The sequence below is a fragment of the Oncorhynchus keta genome, chromosome 30 (genome assembly GCF_023373465.1).
Source record: "Oncorhynchus keta strain PuntledgeMale-10-30-2019 chromosome 30, Oket_V2, whole genome shotgun sequence".
In the NCBI taxonomy this organism is placed as follows: domain Eukaryota; kingdom Metazoa; phylum Chordata; class Actinopteri; order Salmoniformes; family Salmonidae; genus Oncorhynchus; species Oncorhynchus keta.
In genome coordinates, this window is record NC_068450.1 from 53,278,648 (window position 1) to 53,304,240 (window position 25,593).

The 25,593-nt window shown below is 43.1% G+C and overlaps 2 protein-coding genes across 4 annotated transcripts in view; both read left to right on the plus strand.

Annotated features, from left to right (window-relative positions):
- Positions 1–3,999: 3,999 nt before the first annotated feature.
- On the plus strand, positions 4,000–11,156 carry LOC118363711 (NGFI-A-binding protein 1-like). 2 transcript variants are annotated; one of them, XR_004821455.2, is made up of 8 exons: positions 4,000–4,412; positions 5,357–6,174; positions 6,441–6,574; positions 6,864–7,035; positions 7,506–7,674; positions 8,423–8,560; positions 8,764–8,898; positions 9,018–11,156. XR_004821455.2 is itself a non-coding variant. In XM_035744857.2 (7 exons), the coding sequence occupies exons 2-7, from the start codon at positions 5,359–5,361 to the stop codon at positions 8,838–8,840; spliced, it is 1,506 nt and encodes a 501-aa protein (XP_035600750.1). In that variant the 5' UTR covers positions 4,001–4,412; positions 5,357–5,358; the 3' UTR covers positions 8,841–11,156. The 2 variants fall into 2 exon arrangements, 1 of the variants encoding a protein (XP_035600750.1); XM_035744857.2 differs by having other exon boundaries at positions 4,001–4,412; positions 8,764–11,156.
- Positions 11,157–16,673: 5,517 nt separating this feature from the next.
- The window catches only part of LOC118363712 (glutaminase kidney isoform, mitochondrial-like), a 29,259-nt gene continuing 20,339 nt past the window's right edge, over positions 16,674–25,593 (plus strand). Inside the window, exon 1 of one of the 2 annotated variants that reach the window (XM_052488532.1) lies at positions 16,674–16,966. In XM_052488532.1, the coding sequence (XP_052344492.1) occupies positions 16,902–16,966 (65 nt within the window). In that variant the 5' untranslated portion in view covers positions 16,674–16,901. Of the gene's footprint in view, positions 16,967–24,577; positions 25,263–25,593 lie in introns of those variants that run through there. The other variant, XM_052488531.1, reaches the window with a different exon arrangement.

The following is a 25,593-nucleotide window of genomic DNA, read 5'->3' on the forward strand; positions in this document are numbered from 1 at the left end:
ACTAAGCATGACCCAGGATTTCCTGCAGAGTGAGGAAAAAGTGCCCTGTGTGACACAGTGCGAGGCTTTGTCTCTACCGTCGTCAATACAACCATACATAACGCCCACAGGGCCAGCCTCTCCGTGGGCTGATCAGTACAGCCCACAGCCCACAGCAGCCCCAGCCTTGGCCTGCAGGAGGCACAGCAGGGGAGCTCAGAGCCATGGTTAATCCCACCAATACCCTGTTGGGCAGCAAAGCCATAGGATACAAGGAGCAAGAGCAGTGTGGAAGAGACGAATGACTTCACATCCATTTAGGCCTAAGTACTGTGGTGGTTCATTGAGGTCTAAGCAGTTGATCTTTGACTTAAAACATTTCTGCACTTCTATAATTAGTATGTCAGTTTCTTATCAAGTGCAGAGAAAGAGAGCCATCCCTTTGGTTTAAGTGCAAATGATAAGTACTGTAAAGTACATGTGAGGCAGACTAAGTTGCTGAGGTTTTGTGATTGAGTCAGGGACTTGTTTTTGCGGGTGGGCGTGTGAGTAGGGGGGATCCTAATCCCTAGCGTCTGCTGTTGTTTTTCATGCCTGTTGGGTTGAGATCAAAAACTTAACGGCAATAATCATGCAAAATTGTCTGGCTTTCGCTTCAAAGAGAACACCAACATTAGTTTTACTCCTTTTCTTGTTTGTGTAGTTTGTTTCATCACTTCTACGAGTTTTTATAAAGGGAACTGGGTTATCTTTGATAGACTAAGGATACAATACAATGTCCCTGAAATAAATGGTACATTTAAACTGTCATTTAAGAGCACATGAGTCTAGACTTGGCATGTGCATGAGGCGATAGTTAGAAATATCCCCCCCTGCATTAGCAGATTGAGCTCCAACACCATCAGGGCTGGTGTACAGTGGGGAAGATGGCCGAAGACCGGCAGAAGTGGAGAGCCTTTGTTGCTGCCCTATGAACCAGCCCAGTCGTGATGGGGATGAGTGAGTGAGTGAGTGAGATAATCTGACACACATTAGCTGGGCTAGGCGGTGGGCGGTAAGGGGGGTCTCTGGAACCTGCGTGATCGTAGGCCCACCCACATGGGTAAATCCCCCGGGGTTTAGAAATGTAATCTCGTTTCATTATGACTCTGAGAAGCCCACTACGGACCCTGAGTGTGGGTCGATCATTCCTAGCCTGCCTCTGTATTCGTCATTAGGTACGAGTTTGGTGTATCTTTTTTGTGTAGACAGATTGCTATTTACTGGGAAAATTCACTGCATTTTCAGCTGCTCCATTTATGAACATTATAGATGCACAATCAACATAGTAACATTGATCTACAAATGTCCTGAAGGTATTTGTAGTAATTCTACCCCATAATTTCTAAGATTGTAGTACCTTTTTTTCAGACAATCCCCACCCACACAAAAAACACCCACACACACTTCCGCCCACACACAGCACACTCTGCCGCCCGCATACACACTTCCACCCACACATAGCTCGCAGGCACACGTTGACAAAGACATAAGATGCTCATGGCATCGAACACAGAAACACACACAAAGTATTGGGTTACACTTTACACACTGCTTAGGGTTCACCGACAAAAAGTTATTTTTCACTTAATAACAAAATATTGAAAGTAAGCTATTCACTTTCCTAATGTAATCGTGTGTTAACACATCCATACGTGTTCATGTCTGTCAATATTGAATGGATCATATTCTAATTGATGTGTTATATTCATGTCCTGCATCTTAACCATTTTGAGACCAGGAAGCTTCCTTTGTTGTGTGCGAGGTTGTTATCACAGGGTAAGGCGAGGGGATGACAAGCGCACACTTGCGTGCGTGTCGGTGAAATGTGTTTGTAATTGGTACAACAGTGAAAATGTTCAGAGCACTTTTAAAAAGAGCACGTATGTAAATCTGAAATACAGTACCGATAAAACAATTAGAGGCAAATGGAAAATATATATGTTATCTCATCTCTAAAAGTGGACGTGTTCAATGGAAGATATGTTATCTCATCGTTAAAAGTGGACGTATTCAATGGAAGATATGTTATCTCATCTCTAAAAGTGGACATATTCAATGGAAGATATGTTATCTCATCTCTAAAAGTGGACATATTCAATGGAAGATATGTTATCTCATCGTTAAAAGTGGACGTATTCAATGGAAGATATGTTATCTCATCTCTAAAAGTGGACATATTCAATGGAAGATATGTTATCTCATCTCTAAAAGTGGACATATTCAATGGAAGATATGTTATCTCATCTCTAAAAGTGGACATATTCAATGGAAGATATATAGCCTATATGTAGCCCTGTAATAGTGTGCATGACAGAAATGCCGCGTGTATTCGGAGAGTGTGTGTGTGGCCCTGCTGTCTCTGATGTAAGGCCCCCAATCCTGTGTGTGTGTGTGTGTGTGTGTGTGTGTGTGTGTGTGTGTGTGTGTGTGTGTGTGTGTGTGTGTGTGTGTGTGTGTGTGTGTGTGTGTGTGTGTGTACATGCATGCGTGGGCTCTGACAGGTCAAGGCCATCCACAGACAGGATTAAAAGAGTGGGTGTGCTGCTGGAAACTATCTGGGCTGAACTTACCTGTTCCCTGTTACCCTCGCCCTGCCTGGCTGTATGGAAAACACATCTTTAAAACCACACAACAGCTGCTCCTATACTCTGTCTATGTCCCGAATGGCTACCTATTCCCTATTCCCCATAGGGTTCTGGTCAAAAGTAGTGAGCTATATACGGAATAGGGTGCCATTTGGGACGCATACTCTGACTCAATGACCTATCCTCATCATTAATCTTCTTCATAAAATATAACGTAGTAAACTACTGTAAATAGTAGCTAGTCGGTTCTTTTCTCTGTTCTCTGGTCTCATAGCTTCACAAGGATGGGAAATGCAGTATATACTCCTCTACTCAATTATCCTGATAATTCATCTTCTTGTTAAAAAAAACAACTTAGCAGCTAAAGTAGTAGCCTAGCTCGGTAAATAGATACTCATAATTATAATTTTTCATTAAAAGAATTAGCAGCTGATAAAAGTAGCTCTGCAAATATAGACAGTAGTTAGTAGGTGTACCATGCTTCTGAGTCTCTTTTCTCACGAGTACAAGAAATGTGCGCTGAGAGTTTGTTCAGTAGCAGCATGTGTGGATTCTAGATATTCTAGATCTATTTTTCAGGATAAAAACAAAGCCTCATCATCTCCCCAAGGCTGTACTGTGTGCTGTGGCTGCATGGCCTACTTGCCAGAAATAGCTCATTGATACAGAAGCAGATTGAGTTAATATAACAGTAAGCAGGAAGCTTTCTGTTGTGTCTCTAGAGAGAGCAAGCCTTCCTCCTTTCTATAATTTGTGATAATAATGTGAAAATATGAGTTCATATTCACAGGACAGTGAAGGACACAGAATGAACTTCTCATTCTGTGAGTTGATTATGTGTATTGTAGACAGTCCACGCCCAAAGTGAAATGGGCAATGCACAAGTCTGAGAGTATATTTGGAAAGGGAGGACAAGGGGCTGGTGCCAGCCAAAGATTTGTGTGGGTGTGTGTAAATCCTTAGAGAAATGTTTGTGGTTCCCATGCACACATAGGACAAAGTCCCCCTTCTCTCTCTCTGCCTATATTCCCACTTACTGCCTCAATTCTGAGAGTAATCTGATGGGTAAAACACAAGGAGACACTGAAGTGTCATGGCAAGAAACTCCAAATAAATGTTTGCATAGAAACATCAATTTGCATATACTAATGTGTTTTATCCAAAGAGCGAAGGAGTAAAATAAAAATGTAAATAAAGAAATTAAATGGTCAAATAACCTAATTACATCATTGATAATATGAGACAATCCTTATTAGTCTATCTGAACTGTCAACAGTTTCACTTCTGTACAGTCATATAGCCTATAGGGCGTTTTAGGGTCTACTCTACTCTCAACTCACACAGTCCCAGTTGACCGGCGCTGCCTGCCTCTGCCACTGCTGAGATGTGGTGCTTGGTATTCCATGCAGAAGCCTCCCACGCCCCTGTCCGCCCACGCCAGGATTTGCGTCACGCAGGCGCGTGGGAGTGAGCACTGTAGCAACCGCGGAATATCCCAATTGCAATAGCCGAGGAGGAGGGGGGTAGGGTAGCAAGCAGGCAGCTCACATTCATCTAGTCTAGAGACGTTCAACACAATCTTATTTCTATTCAAGGAGGCGAAGGAGGGAAGGTAAACGTTGTCATAGAACGCGAGGACTGTTTAGGCCAGAGAGCGCGCTTATTAGGAAATTAGAGAGCGTCTTTTGAATCTATCGATTTTTGTCCAGTTTATTCAGTTACAGTTTATGGCAGTTCAGGCTATACTGTAGTTGATACATTGAAACAACTAGATAAAGGAAACGAACGTGGTCCAACGTTCACCAGGTATGTAGCAATTAAAATACATAGTTGGAAGATGTTATTGGGCTATGACAATAATGTAAGTTGTAGCCTTGATACAATGTTGCAGCACTGTTCTATTATTGCCGACAATGGTATTTTTTACTCGTCTTCCTGATGTGGATTTACTTGCAAGACCGGTTTTGAGTTACATTTAGTCTGGTGCTGGGTTACTGCATTTTGCGTTTACCTTTTTACGTTGTGTGTTTCGAAACGAATTTATTTTCTATTTAGCTCGATTGATTTGTGCAAGTATTCCATGCTCGTATTGTCTTGATTCGCCTGTGTGACTGTGATGTCTTGTGTGCCTCTTGATTTGCTCTGTTCTGTGGAAGGTTGAGTTTTATCAGGTTGCTTTGCATTTTTCCCCAGAGGTTCTGACAACAAGTAGTTGTAGGACTGCAAGTGCAGACCTGTCTTGAACTGGGGGATAGTGAATTAGCAGGTGGTGTTTGTGCAGTTGTTGGCCAACACTCTGAAATCACATTGATGATAAACAATCAAATTATTTTATTCACCTAACTGAAGGTCAATCAGCAATATCTAATTATTTGTGACATAGTCCTCTAACTTGCAAGAAATGCGTAGCTAACAATCCCTTGGCTAAAGCGAGTGGAGCCTATGTGTGTGAGAGAGATAGAGGCCACCTACGCATGTGGCATGTGGTCCCATCAGCAACTAACAGGACTCTAACTGCTAACCGCCACTCTTCCTTCTGCAGCCCTAATACTGCAGAACTTACAAAGGAAACTCAGAGTGGAGGGAGTGCCTCTTCCTCTCTCAGTCAGTCAGCCAGCCAGCCAGCCAGTCAGTCGCACACAAACACAAAACACACACACCCCCCACTCCCCAAAACACACACACATACACCAACACTCTCTTGTCAGGCAGAACCTCTTGCCCATCCCGTCTTGTGTTCTCTCTCCCAGGCATGGCGGCGGCGTTGCCCAGAACTCTGGGGGAGCTGCAGCTCTACCGAATCCTCCAGAGGGCCAACCTGCTGTACTACTACGAGGCCTTCATCCAGCAGGGAGGAGATGACGTGCAGCAGCTCTGTGAGGCCGGGGAGGAGGAGTTCCTAGAGATTATGGCTCTGGTGGGCATGGCCAGCAAGCCCCTGCACGTCCGGAGGCTCCAGAAATCCCTGCGAGACTGGGTCACCAATCCAACGTTGTTTAATCAGCCCCTGACATCTGTACCGGTGTGTAGTATACCAGTCTATAAGTTACCCGAGGGGTCACCCACGCCGGGCGGCGCGGAGCGAGGGGGTAACAACAGCGCCCGTGGCGAGACCCATGTCAAAGTGCCCAAAATCATGGCTGCGACATGTCTGGATCCAGGAAAGCTGGATGTGGCCAGGGACAGAGTGTCAGGGGGGTCTCCGCTGCAGAGCGGCAGCGAGGGGCGCTTCTGGTCGGGTCACAGCAACGACAGCGAACAGAGCCTCTCTCCGTCCGACCGGGGGTCTCCGTCGTCCCCCCGCGAGGGCCTGGAGGCACTTGACGCTGCAGCTTTGCAGTCTGTCCTGGAGTGTGTGGACCGGATGACCCCGGCCCTGGCCAAGAGCGACCCCGCGGAGGTCAAAGAGCAGCTGAAGACCAATAAGAAACTTGCCAAGATGATTAGCCACATCTTTGATATGAGTGATGATGATCCAAGGAGAGAGGAGGAGGTCAGGAAGTATAGCGCCATCTACGGACGCTTCGACTCGAAGAGGAGAGACGGCAAACAACTGACGCTTCATGAGGTAGGGATAAGAGATGGGATCCTTTTTGCAGTGCTAGGCTAGTCTGCTCAGTGGCGGGGCAATATAAAGTGACGAACCTCAGTTCCGCAAAAAAAGGGTAGAAAACCACAAAAGGTAAATCACCTGAAGAAAATGCTTTGCTTCAGCCGTCTAAAAGTAGGTCGGCAGTAGTAGAAGTTACAACGGAAGAGTTCACTGACAGAGTTGTGTATCAGCGGTTGTAGTTGACAACATGACTTATTATCTGCCTGTGTTCTGTCTTTCAGCTGACAGTGAACGAAGCAGCAGCCCAGCTGTGTATGCGAGACGCGGTGCTACTGACCCGTAGAGACGAGCTGTTTGGTCTGGCCAGGCAGATCTCCAGAGAGGTCACCTACAAATACACCTACAGGACCAGCAAGTAAGGGCCACTCTCCTCCACTGCACCTCACGCAACCTTGCTCGTTAGAGTTAACGATGCTAAGGGAAGTTGGGAAGCATGGGTGACTTATTTACTTGCTAAATACATTTTCTCCTCGTGGTTATTACTATGTAACTAATTACTGTAATGTGTTGACTTAAAAATGTGTCTGTAAAATGTATGTAAATGATCGCAAGTTATGATTAATGTCATGTTCAAACTAAGCTTTCCATATCTTTCAATGTTTTTCCGCATACAAAGTGAATAATTTTTTTTTTCTCCACACTAGATCTCGCTGCGGCGACAGAGATGAGCCGTCTCCTAAAAGAATAAAAACAGAAGAGAACCTCTTTGACATCCAGGAGGCTCTGCAGGCCATCCACATGAGACAGGGCATACTGAGGGAACAGCTAGCCTGCGCCAAGTCCAAAGGAGAGGAGATAGTTGGGAGAAACCTTCAGGTAACATGCCTGAAAAGTGGATGATAAAATGTGAACATGGGCCTCCCGATTGGTGCAGCCATCTAAGGCACTGCATCACAGTGCTCGAGGCGTCATTACAGACCTGGGTTCGATCCCGGGCTGTATCACAAACAGGCCGTGATCGGGAGTCCCATAGGGCGGCGCACAATTGGCCCAGCGTCGTCCGGGTTAGGGGAGGGCTTTACTTGGCTCATTGCGCTCTGGCGACTCCTTACGGTGGGCCGGGCACCTGCAGGCTGACCTCGGCCGTCAGGTGAACGGTGTTTCCTCCGACACATTGGTGCGACTGGCTTCCATTGGGGAGAAAAAGGGGTTATATTTATTTATTTTTAAATAAAGTAAATATTACAGGAGACACGTTTATTTGACACCGTCATTTCTGAAGCCATGTTTTTTTACAAGAGTAGGAGCAGTTGCTAACAAACTGTAAATGTATTCTGTTTTAACAGGTGCAGCTGGACCGTCTGTTAGCCAGACAGATGGAGATTCTCCATGATGCCGCGGTACAGGAGAGGTTACACGCTCTGGACTGGAGGATACCTGCAGGGGCTTTGAAGTACCACAGCGAGGCTCCAGGCACCAACGGCACGTCGGTAGACAAAAGCACAGAGCACCAAGGTAACGGTACTGTCCGTCTTCTGCGTCTCTCTTTGGAGTGCGCTCGTACATGAGTGCCGTCCTCGTGCTCCAAATTCACAGCTCTGTGAATCACCATTTCCAGCCTTCAAATCTTATTTTGTAAGTCAGGGAATCATTTTGTATCTGTTTTTTTTCTCTCACACATGTCAGTCAGGCGGACTCGCTGTGTTAAGCCGTTAGCCAATCCTCGGGGGCTCATCCCGCCTTCATCCTTTTCTCTCTCGCACGGCCCATACTCCTGACAGCTCATTATATTCATGTTACCCATAATTATCCTCCCTCTGCACCTGTCATTAACTCTCCCACGACTGTTTACTTCCCCCGCCATGTTGCTGCCCAGGGGCGTCTCTCTCGATCTCGCTCTCTTTCTCTCTCATATCTCTCTCTCTCTCTCTCTCATCCTGTCTCTCTCTCATCCTGTCTCATCCTGTCTCTCTCTCATCCTGTCTCTCCTTCATAAGCCATTAAAAGCACCTTTATTCAAGTTGAATGAGAAGAAGAGTATAAAATATTTTTGGGGGGGGCACCGAGTGGCGTATAAACTCGTGCCCACAGCAAAGATTTTGAGAGACAGAATGTTCATGTCACTTTTTAGATCAACTAAGCAGCTTCTTGGATGATACTGTAACAGCAGTGCCATTGGAATTGATTGTGTTATATGGCAGTGTGCATCTCAATGGTTTATCCATGCCCTGATGTTTGTCTGTGTGTTTATGTGTATTTTCAGACGAGCGACCAATGAACTTGCGGGTGGCAAGTAAGAGTGTGGCGGAGGGGGAGCTTCCCCTGGGGAAGCAGCTAGCCAATGAGCTCAAACGTTACCATAACAACCATAACACAGATGAGGCCAAAGCACCAGCAACAGGTACAGCACCACTCAGGCAAATTTACGTTCACTCTTGAGTCGCGTACGTATTAACATACGTTCACACTACAAACAGTGAGCGTTAGTGATGGTCTGTTGCATGCACACACCTGCCTGCATTCAAGCTACAGTGAAAAGGTATATGATCAGAAAACGCATTGCATGTTTTATTCTGATGATATTTTCTTTGTGTTTTACCTTAGAAAATGGATCCTCGCACCAAACGGCCAACCGCACTGACAGGAAGACCATTAAATCAGAACCAGAGGATTCCACATAGTGCCTCCCATCCTTCGTCTGTTTCCCCATCCGGTTTTAGTCTTCAGTCACTTTTTACAGTAAGCGTCTATCTCAGTCAAATCAATGGATACTAAAGCAAGCACAGCCACAGTAGAGCCTTAACAAACCAACGTTGCCTCAAAAAAAAAGCATTTATTTTCTTTCATTTTGTCCTAAGGTTTTTTGCCAAAGCGTCAAGACTAGAGCATAGATTCAGTCACGGGGAGAACTGAACGGGGGATGTCCTTTCACAGGATAACTTTCATGCTGTATAGGCCTTTATGTATTTATTGATTGATGTACATGATGTTATTTAAGAATGATGGGTCGGGATAGTAGCCTTGTACCACCATCCTGATCTCCTGAGCTTACATTCTGTTTCGCTACATGAATTTGAATGAAGTTAAGTGAAACAAGAGCGCAGCGGTCAGGATGGTGGATCGGGCTATATGAAAAGAAATTGTATTCTTTTTACCCCCAAAGCTATTTTTGGCTTGTCGTGTTCGATCGGTGGGTGACTGATGTACTGTAAAAAATACAGTAGGATTCTGTTTTAACCAGAGGTGAAAAGAGAGAGCTATCTGTAGAGGAGAAATTATAGTTTTGCTTCCTGCTAATGTATGTCATGTATGTATTTATGAGTGGTACTGTAAATTAATCTGAGGCAGCAGAATATTTTGTGTATAGAACTCCAGTTAGAGTTCAGATCAGTGTTACGGGATAGGTTGGCCCGGGGACGGACTGGGAACAAAGATCAGCCCTGGCGTTTTGTTACTTTGAGGCCCCCACACTGGCCCATTTCTATTAAGGCCCCCATACCGGCCTATTTCTTTCTCCCTTGAGGCCCCCATTATTAGCCAGATCATAATAATTGTGCACAAATAAAACTGTTTAGACAGGCCCACTAGGGCAAGAAATTGAGCAGCCCATCTGGCATTTGCCCGAAATGGCCAGTCTGCCCCTGGATTGTCTAGACATGGAATGGGGCCTACAGTATGTCAATCAAATCGAGTTTCCTTGATAAGTCTGTCAAACACATGATCCTGTACTGTAAGAACGCACATTTGAACCTCAACACAACATTAATTGAGTTACCCATTTTATTGAGTAGGGCCCCTGGTCTGTTATTAGGGCTGGGAATTGGCAGGGACCTCACGATACGATATCACGATACCTAGGTGGCGATTCGATATGTATTGTGATTTGATACTGCAATTCTATTGCGATTCAATGTTCCAAACACATTGCTCACCATGTCTGCTGCAGAGGGTTGAGAGAGCCATGAAAAAAGGTGTTTTGATCAGTCATGTGAATAAAAGTCCCAAAAGGATGTTGGCTCACCATTTTAAAAGACTGATATCAAGCTATAGAAGGAAAAATACTGGAGTTTTTGCGCATGTACAGCTAACAAGCACAAAAATGATATTGCGTTATTGGCCAAAAGAATATTGCGATATATTGTCAAAAAATAATATCCCGATATGTAACTGTACCGATTTCTTCCCCTATCACTATCTGTTATATTGTTGCACTCCAGAAAGTTGTGTTTTAATACATATGTCACTGTAAGACCAACAGGGCCAATTCGGCCTGTAGTATTACAATAATATTTGCCTAATCCCAAAAAGCAGGGTTTTGGTCAGTGTAGTGTTGGTGTTAATCTCTATACAGTGTTTATGTGTGTAGAGCAAAAACCGAATAACTGTTGTTAGAGAAAACAAGTGAAAGTGTCTGGTATCATAAGATGTTCATGTTACACAGCCTCGTAGTCTTAGATCCTAGCAGTGTTTCACCGGTGACCACCAATGTATAATTCAAGACGTTCGTATGTTAGAATTAGCTCTCAGATGGTTGTTTAATGTTGTGTTTCCAAATGTGTAAATCTGTCTTGCTCTAGAGTCTAGTCTTTTTCGGGGGCACCGCAGTCACAACAGTTTTGTAATAACAGTCTCTCTAGCTCAATAAGACTGCAACAAATGCAATACTTTTTGTAAGTGCTGTTTAAGTACTAAGTACATACTTTCTAGGCCCACTGTCTGTTCTGTTCTGTTCTGTTCTGTGCTAGGTGACTTCCCCTGTCTTCTGTACTGGTTTGGTTTAATCAGTGTCATGTAATGTTCACAGATCAATGCATGTCCAGCAGTGTGATAGACAGTCAAGATGTTGATAGTACATTGATTCATGTTCTTATCACTGTTATAGTCACCGAGTTAGTCCAGGCTTGCCTACACAGTAGATATGCACCTGTTTTTTTTAAACACTAATATATTTTATTTGTTATACAGCACAACATTATTAAACTTTATTTTTTATGGTGGTTGTTATTCTCATTCATGATATAATATATGTCTGATACAGAAAGAAGGAAAATTGTATTTTCTATGTTGTCAGATTCTTAAAAATATTTTATGTTCATTTATTATTATGTCCTGCGATAAAATAACAACATTTAGATTTTTTTTTGTTATGATGTATTTTTTACAGCTAGACAGCTAAAATGTTCCATGGCAGAGAACCTACACTGGTATTTCTAAGGTATAATGAGTGCTGACAGACAGACTGAATGTGGTCCAGTCACAACACTTTCTCTTCTTAAAAAAGAAAGGAATGATGAACCGCTGTCTGGGGTAAAGCATTTGCATCAGCGTCATATAAAACATTCTGAAACTGCCCGATGACTCACTCTGCTCACACTGACGCAGGTCCTTTTCATACTTCACATCTCTCTCCTTCGCCCTCTCTCTCTCCATCTCTCACACACACACACACTCTCCCTTGCTCTCGCTCCTCCCTCTCCGCCTCAGATTTTCTCCTGAGATCAGGTCAACTCATCACTGAACACCCACACGTGTAGCTCCCTCCCATCCTCCCAGTCTCAGCCCTATGTGATGGCCTCCCAGCCAATGCAAGTCACTGATGTGTTGCCATGGCAATAGTGATTGTAGGCGGCGGCACTACAGGCAGTGGGAGGGAGCTCAGCCCGGCTGCTAAACTGCGTGGGTGTGATCTGGTGAACGCGCCATCACCCCCGTTTAACAAAGCATGAAACTAACGGTCCTTGAACAGAGGTGGGTATCAAGTGAATTATCCCCTCAGATTCTCCAATAGTGCAACTAATAAAGGATTGATTAGTTAATTCTTTGTTTGTTTTTATTTGAACAGTTTTCATCAGAGTGTAAAGTCCAGGAGGTTGCTTTGTTTAAAGGGATAGTTCACCCAAATTACAGAATGACACATTTGTTTCCTTACCCCGTAATCAGTCAATGGACAAGGTATGCTTTGGTTTTATTTCAGCAATGTTTCTCAAACTAGGGGTTGTGGCCAAATGTGGGGTCACCTCATTTGAAAATTAGGGTCGCGGGAGAAACTGGTTCATAAAACCAGGGTTACGCTACAAGTGGTTGTAATAAACAGAGAGCTTTCTGTTTTCTTCCTACAAATGAAAATCAGACTGGGGGGGGGGATGATCTGACGACCTGAGGATCTTCTGAACTTCCCAATACCGTTCTGATGCATTTCAGTCACTTCACTTCACACATACTTCCTTCAGATTGAAATAGTGTCAAAAGTACTGTCAGAATGATCTGTCAGGTGGAAATACTGTCAAAAGTACTGTGAAACTGACTAATAGACTGTCATAGCCCAAATGAAAAAAAGAAACATTGGCTGTTGATTACATCACTTTTTTCACATGGTGGGGGTCACAATTTATTTTTATATCAATATTGAGTCGCGGGTCCAAATTTGTCATTTTGTAATTTGGGTAAACTATCCCATGACCTAATTGATTTTTTATTTTCTGCATGTATTTAATGGTCAGTGCTGACCTGTGATCGTCCTACTCGGCACCACCATCACATTTATTTTATTTTTTTAAATGTTTTTTTTATGTGTAAAGGCTCTGTAGAAGCTGGCATTATTGCTATTTCACTCATTGGCTGAAATATACATGTTGACCAGAAGGTGTCAGAATACTATAAAAAATGCTTTCATGAGCGAGATGAAAATTAGAGTACATAGAAAATAATTTCAAAGGATGGGTTTTAAACTTTTAGAAAGGTACATTATTCCTCTCTGAGCAATAGGCAGGATTAATGCTTTGGGATGGTAGGCCTACAGCTGTCTGCACTATCAAATGCGGGAAAGGTTTGAGAAAGATTGGTCCATTTTATGCTCAGATTCAGTTAACTTTTTAGTGAAAAGCAGCTTGATGTTCTCTACAAACAAATGGAACAATGAACTGGGCATACATTGTTTATTCTGGTCATTGTACAAATGTGTTATACGGTGAACACTATACAAATCATTCCTACTAAATTGTTCTTAACTGCAGTAAAGTATTACTATTCATGTAAGCATTGTTATTTGGGATATTAGTATTGACCGTGACCTTCACCCTCCTTTGATGTCATCTCTCAGGGCAGTAAAACGGGACACTTTCTCATGTTAAGTTGGCTATATCGCTCTCAGTCTTCTACCGTTTGTACATGGCTGCTGTACACCTTTATTTTCTAGTTGCAAGTAAATGCAATTCAAATTGAAACATTAGTTTAATGTCACATGGGCAGACAGACATTACAGCAGAGAACAGACTACAGTTGACAGTGTAACAAGTGAGGTCAGTAAATGCGGGAATTTTATTTTATTATTATGCATGTGGTTCACGCTCTTTGGCATGGCATCTAAGTAATCTGTTTCATTGTAAAGAATATGCTAATACCATTTGTTTAGACGGCTACCCATTTGAGTGGTGTTATTTATTTGAGTGTGTATGGCTATTTATCACTGCACACGTCAATAAAACAACACAGGATTTTGGGGGAGAAATGCAATTACCGGTAGCCTACAATTCAATAACAAAAAATGCTGGTGTGTGTAGGCTACACGCCAACTGCCTACAAATAACCTAACGTAGCCAGGCATAAAATAAACTCCTGAAACCGTATAAATCCCCCACATTCTGGTCTTGACGAGAATAAACAAAAGCACTGTCCGGGGAGTTTCTCTTCTGCATTGTTCCACCAATCCAGTAAATGTGGAGGAGGAGTTAAGATACAGTGTCCCTTTATTAATATTCCGGATGGAAACAACTTCAGAGCGCAACCTAGCAAATAGTCCGGCACAGTACACGCGTCATTAATACCCGTAAAATCTAGCGGTAAAACCCAGTAATGGTCTCAATCGTTTTTTCCTCACTCATTTTTGCCTCTGGGATTTTAGAACTACTTCCTATAAGGTCTGTGTTTTGTGTAGGTTTACCCAGGCGTGACGTGTAATTCTCTCTCAGACAAAGCGTGGTTTTGTCAGTATAGTCACCTCAATTTTCTATAACAATTCAAAATGCTAATTATTAACAGAGAAGACCTCAGCAAGACTACACATTCCTGCAGGAATCTTCTGCACATCATCTCTAGCTGGCACTGTCAGCTACCGTTCACCAGCAAGATCAGAGACCTTTGTGCCCATCTATGAATGTATGTCCCCTTTCTCTGTCTTAGCTAGCCACTGACTACACTGTAGATAGCAGAGCAGTATATCAAAACAATCATTTTGTTTTACTTAGCCAAGATAATTGTTTGTACAGTATCTCGACAAGAGGTCGACCGATTATGATTTTTCAACGCCGATACCGATTATTGGAGGCCCAAAAAGGCAGATACCGATTAATCGGACAATTTTTTTATTTGTAATAATGACAATAACAACAATACTGAATGAACACTTATTTTTACTTAATATAATGCATCAATAAAAATCAATTTAGCCTCAAATAAATAATGAAACATGTTCAACTTGGTTTAAATGATGCAAAAACAAAGTGTTGGAGAAGTAAAAGTGCAATATGTGCCATGTAAAAAAGCTAACGTTTGAGTTCCTTGCTCAGAACATATGAAAGTTGGTGGTTCCTTTTAACATGATACTTCATTATTCCAAGTTAAGAGGTTTTAGGTTGTAGTTAATATAGTATTTATAGGACTATTTCTCTCTCGACCATTTGAATTTCATATACCTTTGACTATTGGATGTTCTTATAGGCACTATAGTATTGCCAGTGTAACAGTATAGATTCTGTCCCTCTCCTCGCCCCTACCTGGGCTCGAACCAGGAACACATCGATAACAGCCACACTCGAAGCAGCGTTACCCATCGCTCCACAAAAGCCGCTGCCCTTGCAGAGCAACGGGAATAACTACTCCAAGTCTCAGAGCGAGTGACGTTTGAAACGCTATTAGCGCACACACAGCTAACTAGCTAGCCATTTCACATCGGTTACACCAGCCTTTAGGCTGATAGGCTTGAAGTCATAAACAGCGCTGTGTTTGCAAAGAGCTGCTGGCAAAATGCACAAAAGTGCTGTTTGAATGAATGGTTACGAGCCTGCTGCTGCCTACCATCGCTCAGTCAAACTGCTCTATCAAATCATAGTCTTAATTATAACATAACACACAGAAATACAAGCCTTTGGTCATTAATATGGTTGAATCCAGAAACTATCATTTCGAAAACAAAACGTTCATTATTTCAGTGAAATACGGAACCTTTCGGTATTTTATCTAACGGGTGGCATCCATAAGTCTAAATATTCTTGTTACATTGCACAACCTTCAATGTTATGTCATAATTACGTAAAATTCTGGCAAATTAGTTCGCAATGAGCCAGGCTGCCCAAACTGTTGCATATACCCCGACTCTGCGTGCAATACACGCAAGAGAAATGACACAATTTTACCTGGTTAATATTGCCTGCTAACCTGGATTTCTTTAACTAAATATGCAGGTTTAAAAATACATACTTCTGTGTACTGATTTTAAGAAAGGCATTGGTGTTTATGGTTAGGTACAGTCGTGGAGCAATTGTGCTTTTTTCGCAAATGCGCTTTTGTTAAATCATCCCCCAGCATTGCATCGATTATATATAACGCAGGACACGCTAGATAAACTAGTAATTTTATCAACCATGTGGAGTTAACTAGTGATTATGATTGATTGATTGATTGTTTTTTATAAGATAAGTTTAATGCTAGCTAGCAACTTACCTTGGCTTCTACTGCATTCGCGAAACAGGTAGGCTCCTCATGAGGCGGTTAGAGCGTTGGACTAGTTAACTGTAAGGTTGCAAGATTGAATCCCAGGGCTGACCAGGTAAAAATCTGTAGTTCTGCCCCTGAACAAGGCAGTTAACCCACCATTCCTAGGCCGTCATTGAAAATAAGAATGTGTTCTGAGATTAGCAAATAATATATTTTTTTACACCTTTATTTAACTAGGCAAGTCAGTTAGACAGCTCTAACCAACATCTCCAATCTCGTTTCATTGATTGGATTCAAGGTTAGCTGAAGTCATTAGCCTAGGGGTTCACATACTTTTCCCAACCTACACTGTGAATGTTTAAATGATGTATTCAATATAGACAAGAAAAATACAATCATTTGTGTTATTAGTTTAAGCAGATGGTATATTGGTGAGGTTTTAATGGGTGTAGGGGTAGTTGGTAGGGCAATTTTCTTCCCTTTTCCTCATCATTTTTCCCTTCCCTTTTTTGTGTCACAAAGTGTAATTTATTCACACTCTAGAACAGTAAGGGGAAACACATGGTTAGATAATGTACAGTAATAGGGAGACCTCACACTCCAGTACAGTAGGTGGCGGTGTATGCACTTTTCAGTTGGTTGCAATCCTCCAATACAAATGTAAAGCAGAAGAAGGGCCCAAGCAACCAATGACAGAAGTCTGTTCAAGAACACCTGCTGTAAGGCAAAGAGGACCTGTACCCTGCTGACTAGACTGGAAGATGGCGGGGGTCAGTGATTAATATGTGAACCAGTTTGTCAATCCAGTTATTCCCTCTTTGTTCTCTGACACAATTGAACATAATGTTGTGTGTGGTTAGTTCCAGGAGCAAAGAGCTTCATATTTTGGAATATTTGGCCATCTTATGGATGTTCACAACAAGTTTGTGTCAGACTCCCTCAGGCAAACAGATGTGGGGGGCCAAAGTCAGAGACACTGACCCAAATCGGGCACTCCCCCTCGTTCCTGATGAACGAACAGCAGATGGAGCATGAAGGACTACATCTTCACCTTGGCGAACAGATCCCTCTGTCTAGACCTCCAGTTCTGTTACCGGTAAGTACATTTATATTTTTTTAAGGAAGGTGCCTAAGAAACTGGGTGATATTTGTAGTTATAATTTCCTTTTGTATTGTGGTAAGTGTTACAGTATTAGTAGTGGTGTAGGAAATTGTTGACACATCGTTGTGCATACTGGGGAGCTCTGATTCAGTGATTTCATCTGGGATAATGGACAGAGAACTACATCGTTTTTCTTCTCCTTACCCACACCTGACTCCCCCTTTGGGTTATCCTGACTCAGTCTGAGGATGAGGGCCTTCAACTGTTGAATGACATGCTGAGGGAGAACAGCTTTGCGGGGAGAGGTCAGATTGGACCAAGCCTATGCATGGTCCATCTTCTCAGGTATGCTGAGAAAGCATTATCACCTGTAGCCCAGCTGATGCAGCATAGTGGCTATAAATAAATAGGCTGATGCATTGGGTTGCCTATCTGCGTTTACCATGGGCATAATCATTAGCTAGATCTGAAATGTGATCTTTTAACTAGTGAACATTAATCAATACATGCTTTGTCCCCCCCCAAAAATGCAGAAACACAGTGAATATAATGTAGGCCTACCTGTTAGGATAACTTGAGGTAAAACGCCCTCCTGTTCTTCTCACAGAAACCACTTCATGTAAATGTAAATGTCACCATGCTTCTCGAGGCCAAATGCTGATGACGGGTAGCACTTTGCTGGGCAGATGGCATTGAAACCCCCTTGCTAGGCGAAAGGAGTTCCAATGATGGGCCTTAAGGTTATTATAGCTGGTAGTGGATGGTTGTCAAACTGTAAAAAGGTCATTCAGACCAGCCTTCCTGATTTGAACTTTTGTAAACTACATTATGGATTTTGGAAAAGGACCTATGTTTATGAAAATACAGTCATTGTTTTTAAATGCCAACCACAGCACCTTACATGCATTAAAGGGATGTTTCAGATTCTACATCAATTGGTTAATTGCAGATCCTGTTTATTTTTTTTAACCCACTGTTTAACGCCACTGTACTCTTGTGCTTTTGTTTGCCTGCCTGGTCATGGTCAATGTGCATTTACCCTCAACACTTGATTGTATCTTGTGCGCAGTGATCGGGTCGGTAGTGGCAGTGTTTTGAGATAATATGACTGATCTGTGTGGTATTACAACATACGTATCCACATGTATAGGCAGGTGTACATCGTTGGGTATTACTAATTTACACTGAGTGTATAAAATATTATGAGCACCTGCTCTTTCCATGACACTGACCAGGTGAAAGCTATGATCTTTTATTGATGTCACTTGTTAAATCCTTACCAATACTTCATATGGGGAACCAAGTGAAATCTGTTCTGGAACATCAACTGTAACGTTTTCTCAAACATATTTCCCTAAATTGTTGACCACCTCTCTGCACGCTCAAAAAAGGAATAACGGCCTCCCGGGTGGCGCAGTGGTCTAGTGTACTGCATCGCAGTGCTAGCTGTGCCACCAGAGACTCAGCGTTCGAGCCCAGGATCTGTCCGGGAGGTCCATGGGGCGACGCACAATTGGCCCAGGTCGCCAGGTGTACAGTGTTTCCTCCGACACATTGGTGTGGCTGGCTTCCGGGTTGGATGCACGCTGTGTTAAGAAGCCGTGCGGCTTGGTTGGGTTATGTATCGGAGGACGCATGGCTTTCGACCTTCGTCTTTCCCGAGCCTGTACAGGAGTTGTAGCAATGAGACAAGATAGTAACTACTAACAATTGGATACCACGAAATTGCTCTCGATTGTGCATCTGTAGACGTTTGTGAGTGCTTTTGGTAATAAGCCGAATTTCTTCAGCCTCTCGAGGTTGAAGAGGCGCTGCTACGCCTTCTTCACGATGCTGTCTGTGTGGGTGGACCAATTCAGTTTGTCTGTGATGTGTACGCCGAGGAACTTAAAACTTACTACCCTCTCCACTACTGTTCCATCGATGTGGATAGGGGGGTGTTCCCTCTGCTGTTTCCTGAAGTCCACAATCATCTCCTTAGTTTTGTTGACGTTGAGTGTGAGGTTATTTTCCTGACACCACACTCCGAGGGCCCTCACCTCCTCCCTGTAGGCCGTCTCGTCGTTGTTGGTAATCAACAGAGAGAGGAGGAGATGGAAACGCACTGTGGTGAGATATTCTGTATATCTCACCACAGTGCTAAAGGTAATGTCACCCAATTTAATTATGAAAATATAAAAAATGCCCTATTACTATGCTATTCAAAATCAAATTCACTATAATTGTAGGCTACCTAAGCCATCATTGCACAATCAATGAACCAAAAGCATTGCCTAGGGCTATACGTTCTCTCCCAGACTTGTGGATAGACATTTTGGGCGTTAGCAAGTTGGGTACTACCAAAGCATGCATAAGAGGACATTACCGTGACTCATGACATGGAATTATACTGCCGACATGACTCACGACTGCAGTGAAAATGTCACCGCAACAGCCCAAAGAGTATTCCCAAAATGCAAATCTTCCGTTAGAAAATGCCATAGAACAGTGTGAAAGAGGTAGCCATACCTCTACCTTCCGGCCTGTAAACTTTGATATTACATTTTGCAATACAAGAGCCTCCACTATATCCAACGATGGCCATTAATGAGGTAGGGGGCCTTCCCTTGCAGGGAGGTGCCCAAAAAACGCAGGGGTCATTGCCGCTCACAGGCGTTAAAGTTTTCAGTCACTGCGACTGATGCTGGACACTAAATGGGCAGATCGGCGAGTGTAACCATAAGCTCCAGGGCACGACAACACAGCTGCCGCTGACCTTAGACATAGAAGTGGGGTTTGGGTGCCAAGGTACTCAGGAGGAACCCAGGGCAAACTGAAGGCACGAACGGTGGACACGAATGGCGCGTGGCGCCCACTCACTCGCTTTGCAGGCGTAGGGTAGACGGACAAAAACGGGCTAGAAAGGGAAATATTACATCTCCCTGCTTTCCAGCAGCACAAAGGCAACCAGATGAAAGCCCCAAGCACAATAGACTGTCCCATGTAACAGGCTCAAAACTTGGAGACTGATTTTTGCGTAGGCAATGTGCACCCTCAAAACGACACAACCCTACTGTAACTGTCAAGACCTTAGCCAATGTACCATCGGATTTGTCTATTTCTTCTGCATCCGTAGATCGACCATCCGTTAGTCTGCGTGATTAACGGGGGCTAGGCTAGATTGGTAGCTTGGGGCCAGGTCTTTTTGCAAAAGCTACTGTCGAGTCTGAATGGTTTGACCTACAAACTATTGCAAGCTATATGTGAAAAGCTGAGAATTTCACAAAAATGCACGTTTTGCTCTGTGACGCTCACAAGCTACACAAGAGTCATTAGATGGTAAGGGGTTCTTCTACATATAAGATAATAGGAAGTCCCTTGACACAGTGTCTATAATACTGTAATAAGCTCACCGTTTCTATCACAAACTCAACTTTCCACACAGTCATTGATTAGTTGGATATTCATTTCCCAGTGAGCAAACCATTTCTGCACTTATTTTTGCTCTCTCTGACCTTATTTTGTTATTGATATTTGTCAATAAAAGCCATGAATGAAACTGTTTTGTGTCATTGTTTTGTGTTCTACTTGTAGCCCTGGTTGTCCTGAAAGGTAAATGGTAAAACACTTAATTGTGAGGCTAAATGTAAGGGCTGGGCATGCAGATAAATGAAAGTCTGTTAAATGAAAAGCCGATTTTTGCTCAGGTCTTGGGACTGAAAGGGTTAACTGGACCTTAGGAGATCTTACCTCTGTTTCCAAGGGATGATCTGTGTAGGTCACACCACTACTCAAGAACTATACTGTGTCACCAAGCGGGGCTTTTGCTTGAGACAGCTGCCAACGGAGTAGCTTAACTTCTTTGGGACTGGGGGGCAGTATTGAGTAGCTTGGATGAATAAGGTGCCCAGAGTAAACTGCCTGCTACTCAGGCCCAGAAGCTAGAATATGCATATAATTTGTAGATTTGGATAGAAAGCACTCTAAAGTTTCCAAAACTGTTAACATAATGTCTGTGAGTATAACAGAACTCATATGGCAGGCACAAATCTGAGGTTTGTAGTTTAAGTGATTGCCATTCCAATACACTGTCTGTTGTCAGATTGCACTTCCTAAGGCTTCCACTAGATGTCAACAGTCTTTAGAACATTGTTTCAGGCTTCTATTATGAAAGGGAGCGAATAAGAGCTGTTTGAACCAGGGGTCTGGCAGAAAGCTTTTAGTTTAGTCACGCGCGCAGCCGTGAGCACAAGCTCTTTTCCCTTTCATTTCTAAAGACAAAGGAATTGTCCGGTTGGAATATTATTGAAGATTTATGATAACATCCTAAAGATTGATTATATACACGATTGACATGTTTCTACAAACTGTAATGGAACTTTTTTGACTTTGTCTGGACTTAGTGCCCGCGCCTTGTGCATTTGGAATATAAAGAGGAACTTTATCGAACAAAACAAACATTTATTGTCTAACATAGAGACCTGGGAGTGCCCAGTACATGAGGAGTGAGATGCCCAGTAGGTCAGGTGCTGCTGTGTACATCGTCCAAAGGCCAACCACCGCCATTCAGTTTCTGTCCCCGCATCTGTTTGTGGGGGTGGCTGCATCACCATCTGGGGCTGGCGACCAACTGCGTTAGGCTGGTAGTGGGGCCATGGGTGTGTGTAGGGCTGGGCCGAGTGAGAGCAGCAATGTTCATGTGCGCTAGTCTTCCCATGACTCTGTGATGCCTGGTTTCTGGGTTCCACAACCACGTAGCCTGACTCAGCTGTTGGACATGGGGGCTTGGGCGAGCCAGACCTGGTGACGAGTCACAACTAGGGTGGATATCAGTCTGCCTAGCTCTCTGGACATGAGAGCTAGGCACTTGAAGAGATGCATCATTCAGGTTGCAGAGGTGCAGGTCTGTGTGCTCCAGCTGGAACATCTTGTTCTGTGCTAGCATGAGCATTGAGAGAGAATTCCCCAAGTGGCCTGCTGTGTTGGAGGCCTGTGACAGTAGTTCATCAGTGGCCCTGCATCGAGGACTGGGGCAGCGGGCGTCATCCTTCAGGGTTTCATCTGGGGAGAGCATCAGCTCTGCTATGCATTGGCAGAAAGGAAGCACACCCTTTTCATTAACCTGTGGTGAGTTATTCACAATTTTTGATATATAAGTTTATACAAATAAGGTTTTATATGTAAGATGGCTAAAGAGCAACATTATTGATTATTGTTATTTTATTATTTGTACCGTGTTCCTATAATAGCTCTTTGTCACATCCCACGAGAGGGTTGTGACAAAAACTCACACTCATTCTTAAGTTTAATAAATTTATCGTGTAGTTTTTTCCCCAGGCTTACAATGATTGGTAAAAACAAAAATTGAGAGTGCGCTGAGCCTGGTGCTAGAGAGGGTACGCAGCTGGAGGTTTAATGTTTGAAGGGGTACGGGACAATAAAACATTTGGGAACCACTGCTTTAAGACATGAAGGTCAGTCAATCTGGAACATTTCAAGAACTTTCAAAGTTTCTTCAAGTGCAGTTGCAGAAACCATCAAGCTCTATGATTAAACTGGCTCTCATGAGGGATGCCACAGGAAAGGAAGACCCAGAGTTACCTCTGCTGCAGAGGATATGTTTATTAGAGTTACCAGCCTCGGATATTGGCAATTAACTGCACCTCAGATTGCAGCCCAAATAAATGCTTCACAGAGTTCAAGTAACAGACACATCTTAACATAAACTGTTGAGAAGACATCTCGTGAATCAGGCTTACTACTAAAGGACACCAATAAGAAGAAGAGACTTGCTTGGGCCAAGAAACACAAGCAATGGGCATTAGACTGATGGAAATCTGGGGTTGCTGTGCTGGGGACACTGTCAGTGATTTATTTAGAATTCAAGGCACACTTAACCAGCATGGGTACCACAGCGTTCTGCAGTGATGCGCCATCCCATGTGGTTTGCACTTAGTGGGATCATTTGTTTTTCAACAGGACAATGACCCAAAACACACCTCCAGGCTGTGTAAGGGCTATTTGACCAAGAAGGAGAGTGATGGAGTCCTGCATCAGATGACCTGGCCTCCAACATCAACCGATCTCAACCCAATTGAGATGGTTTAGAGTGAGTTTGACCCCAGAGTGAATGAAAAGCAGCCAACAAGTTCTCAGCATATGTGGGAACTAGTTCAAGACTGTTGAAAAATCAGTCCAGGTGACAACCCAGTGAAGCTGGTTGAGAGAATGGCAAAGGATGGTTACTTTGAACAGTCGAAAACATAAAATATATTTTGATTTGTTTAACACTTTTTTGCATACTACATGATTCCATATGAGTTATTTTATAGTTTTGATGTCTTCACTATTAATCTACAATGTAGAAAACAGGAAAAAATGACTTTGGACTGGTACTGTATATATAGTGGCTTCTTCCTTGCTGAACGGCCTTTCAGGTTATGTCGATATAGGACTTGTTTTACTGTGGATATAGATACTTTTGTACCTGTTTCCTCTAGCATCTTCACGAGGTTCTTTGCTGTTATTCTGGGATTGATTTGCACTTTTCGCACCAAAGTACGTTCATCTGTAGGAGACAGAACGCGTCTCCTTCCTGAGCGGTATGACGGCTGCGTGGTCCCATGGGGTTTATACTTGCGTACTATTGTTTGTACAGATGAACGTGGCACCTTCAGACGTTTGGAAATTGCTCCCATGGATGAACCAGACTTGTGGATGTCTCCAATTTTTTCTGATGTCTAGGCTGATTTCTTTTGATTTTCCCATGATGTCAAGCAAAGAGGCACTGCGTTTGAAGGTAAGCCTTAAAATACATTCACAAGTACACCTCCAATTGACTCAAATTATGTAAATTAGCCTATCAGAAGCTTCTAAAGCCATGACATTATTTTCTGGAATTTCCCAAGCTGTTTAAAAACACAGTCAACTTAGTGTATGTCAACTTCTGACCCACTGGAATTGTGATACAAGTTAAATAATAAGTTAAATAATCTGTCTGTAAAAAAATGTTGGGAAAATGACTTGTGTCATACACAAAGTAGATGTCCTAACCGACTTGCCAAAACTATAGTTGGTTAACAAGAAATGTGTGGAGTGGTTGAAAAACGAGTTTTAATGACTCCAGCCTAAGTGTATGTAAACTTCCGACTTCAACTGTAGGTTATGACTAGATGATGGTTAGTTTATATAAGTGTTTTGAAACTTAGCATTTTCCCTTGAACATCCTGCTTCAGAGAATCTTCATAGTCATTTCCTATTTCCTATTTTTATATGTGGACCTGACAGAGACAGTGGAACATTTTGTGGTGTTTTGACAATTGAATGTTCAATATATTGCCTTTGGAAATTCATTTAAAAGTCTTTAATCATTGTAATGTCATTATTTCATAATGTTTTTAATGTAAAATAAATAAATAATCGAACACCGCGAATTTTTCCTTCGAACCAAAACCAAAGCGACATCAAAAAGCAGTAATTGCTCAGCACTAGATGTCTGTCACATCAGAGAGGAAGAGGAAGAGAGAGCCCAACTCCACGGATAATCTGTCTCCCTCCAGCAGGTGGCGTTTTTCCAATGAAAGGATAGGCGGGAGCTAGACGGCCCGCGATGCTGATTTGTGGACAACGACTCCCATTGTCAGGGCTGCGGAGAGACATGTATCTTGTCAGTATATTCATAATCTTCGGTCACATTCACCTGGTACATTTGAAGCCACGATGCACGGGAAATTAGCATGAATGACAGCCAACCAGACCAGCCAATCTGAGGATGATTTTAAGTGCTAACAGGAGCCAATAGGAGTATATTTGGACGTGAATAGATGCTTTTGTCCACTGGAAAACATTTTAAGAATCGTGACTCCCTGTGACTGGACCATCCTTCACGACTAAAACCCAACGCATTTGGGATATACTGCTTCATATTTATTAAATATCTAGCTAGCTGAGTTATAAACCGTTCCACTATTTAGCTTGATAGGATTGAAATGCTACATTTTCGGTCTTCGGTAGTGCTCAAGGAGTTGTTTCAATCCAACCTGAAGCGCCCTTTGACAGGTATAGCCAGAAATACATCACCATCAGTCGCGTATTGCTTTAGCACCGCCTGTACAGATGTCAGATATGTGCCCAAAGTAAAGTGTCTCCAGCATGCGGTTGGATGGAGAGATTCGCCATACACTACCAACGGCCACGGAACTCGGAAGCTCTCCACCAAGAGCGATGACTGTTCGGCCCCACCGCCGACGGACACCAAAAATGACACCGCCACCAGCAATGAAACCGCCATCAATGAGGCAGCTGCCGAAAAGTGAGTACCGTTAGCTAGCCGGTACAGCTGATAAAGCTATGAAATTATACTTACCAGTGGGGATGTTCTATGCAGAATAATCACATGGACTGAGTCAAGCAAGCTAGATTGGTTTCTAATGAGCTGCAATACATTATGCAGTCCTTATTTGTCTACAGATGTTAACCTGACCTGTGTGTCCTGACAGTTTCAGTTCTTGAAGCGTCAAAGAGACCCATATTACATCAGTCCTGCACACCTGTGCAGCGTCTTTGCGTTTGGTGTTGATACAGCGAGGAGGATATGCATGCATAGATAGGCCTCGCACCTCGTGAAATTCATCACGCAGAAG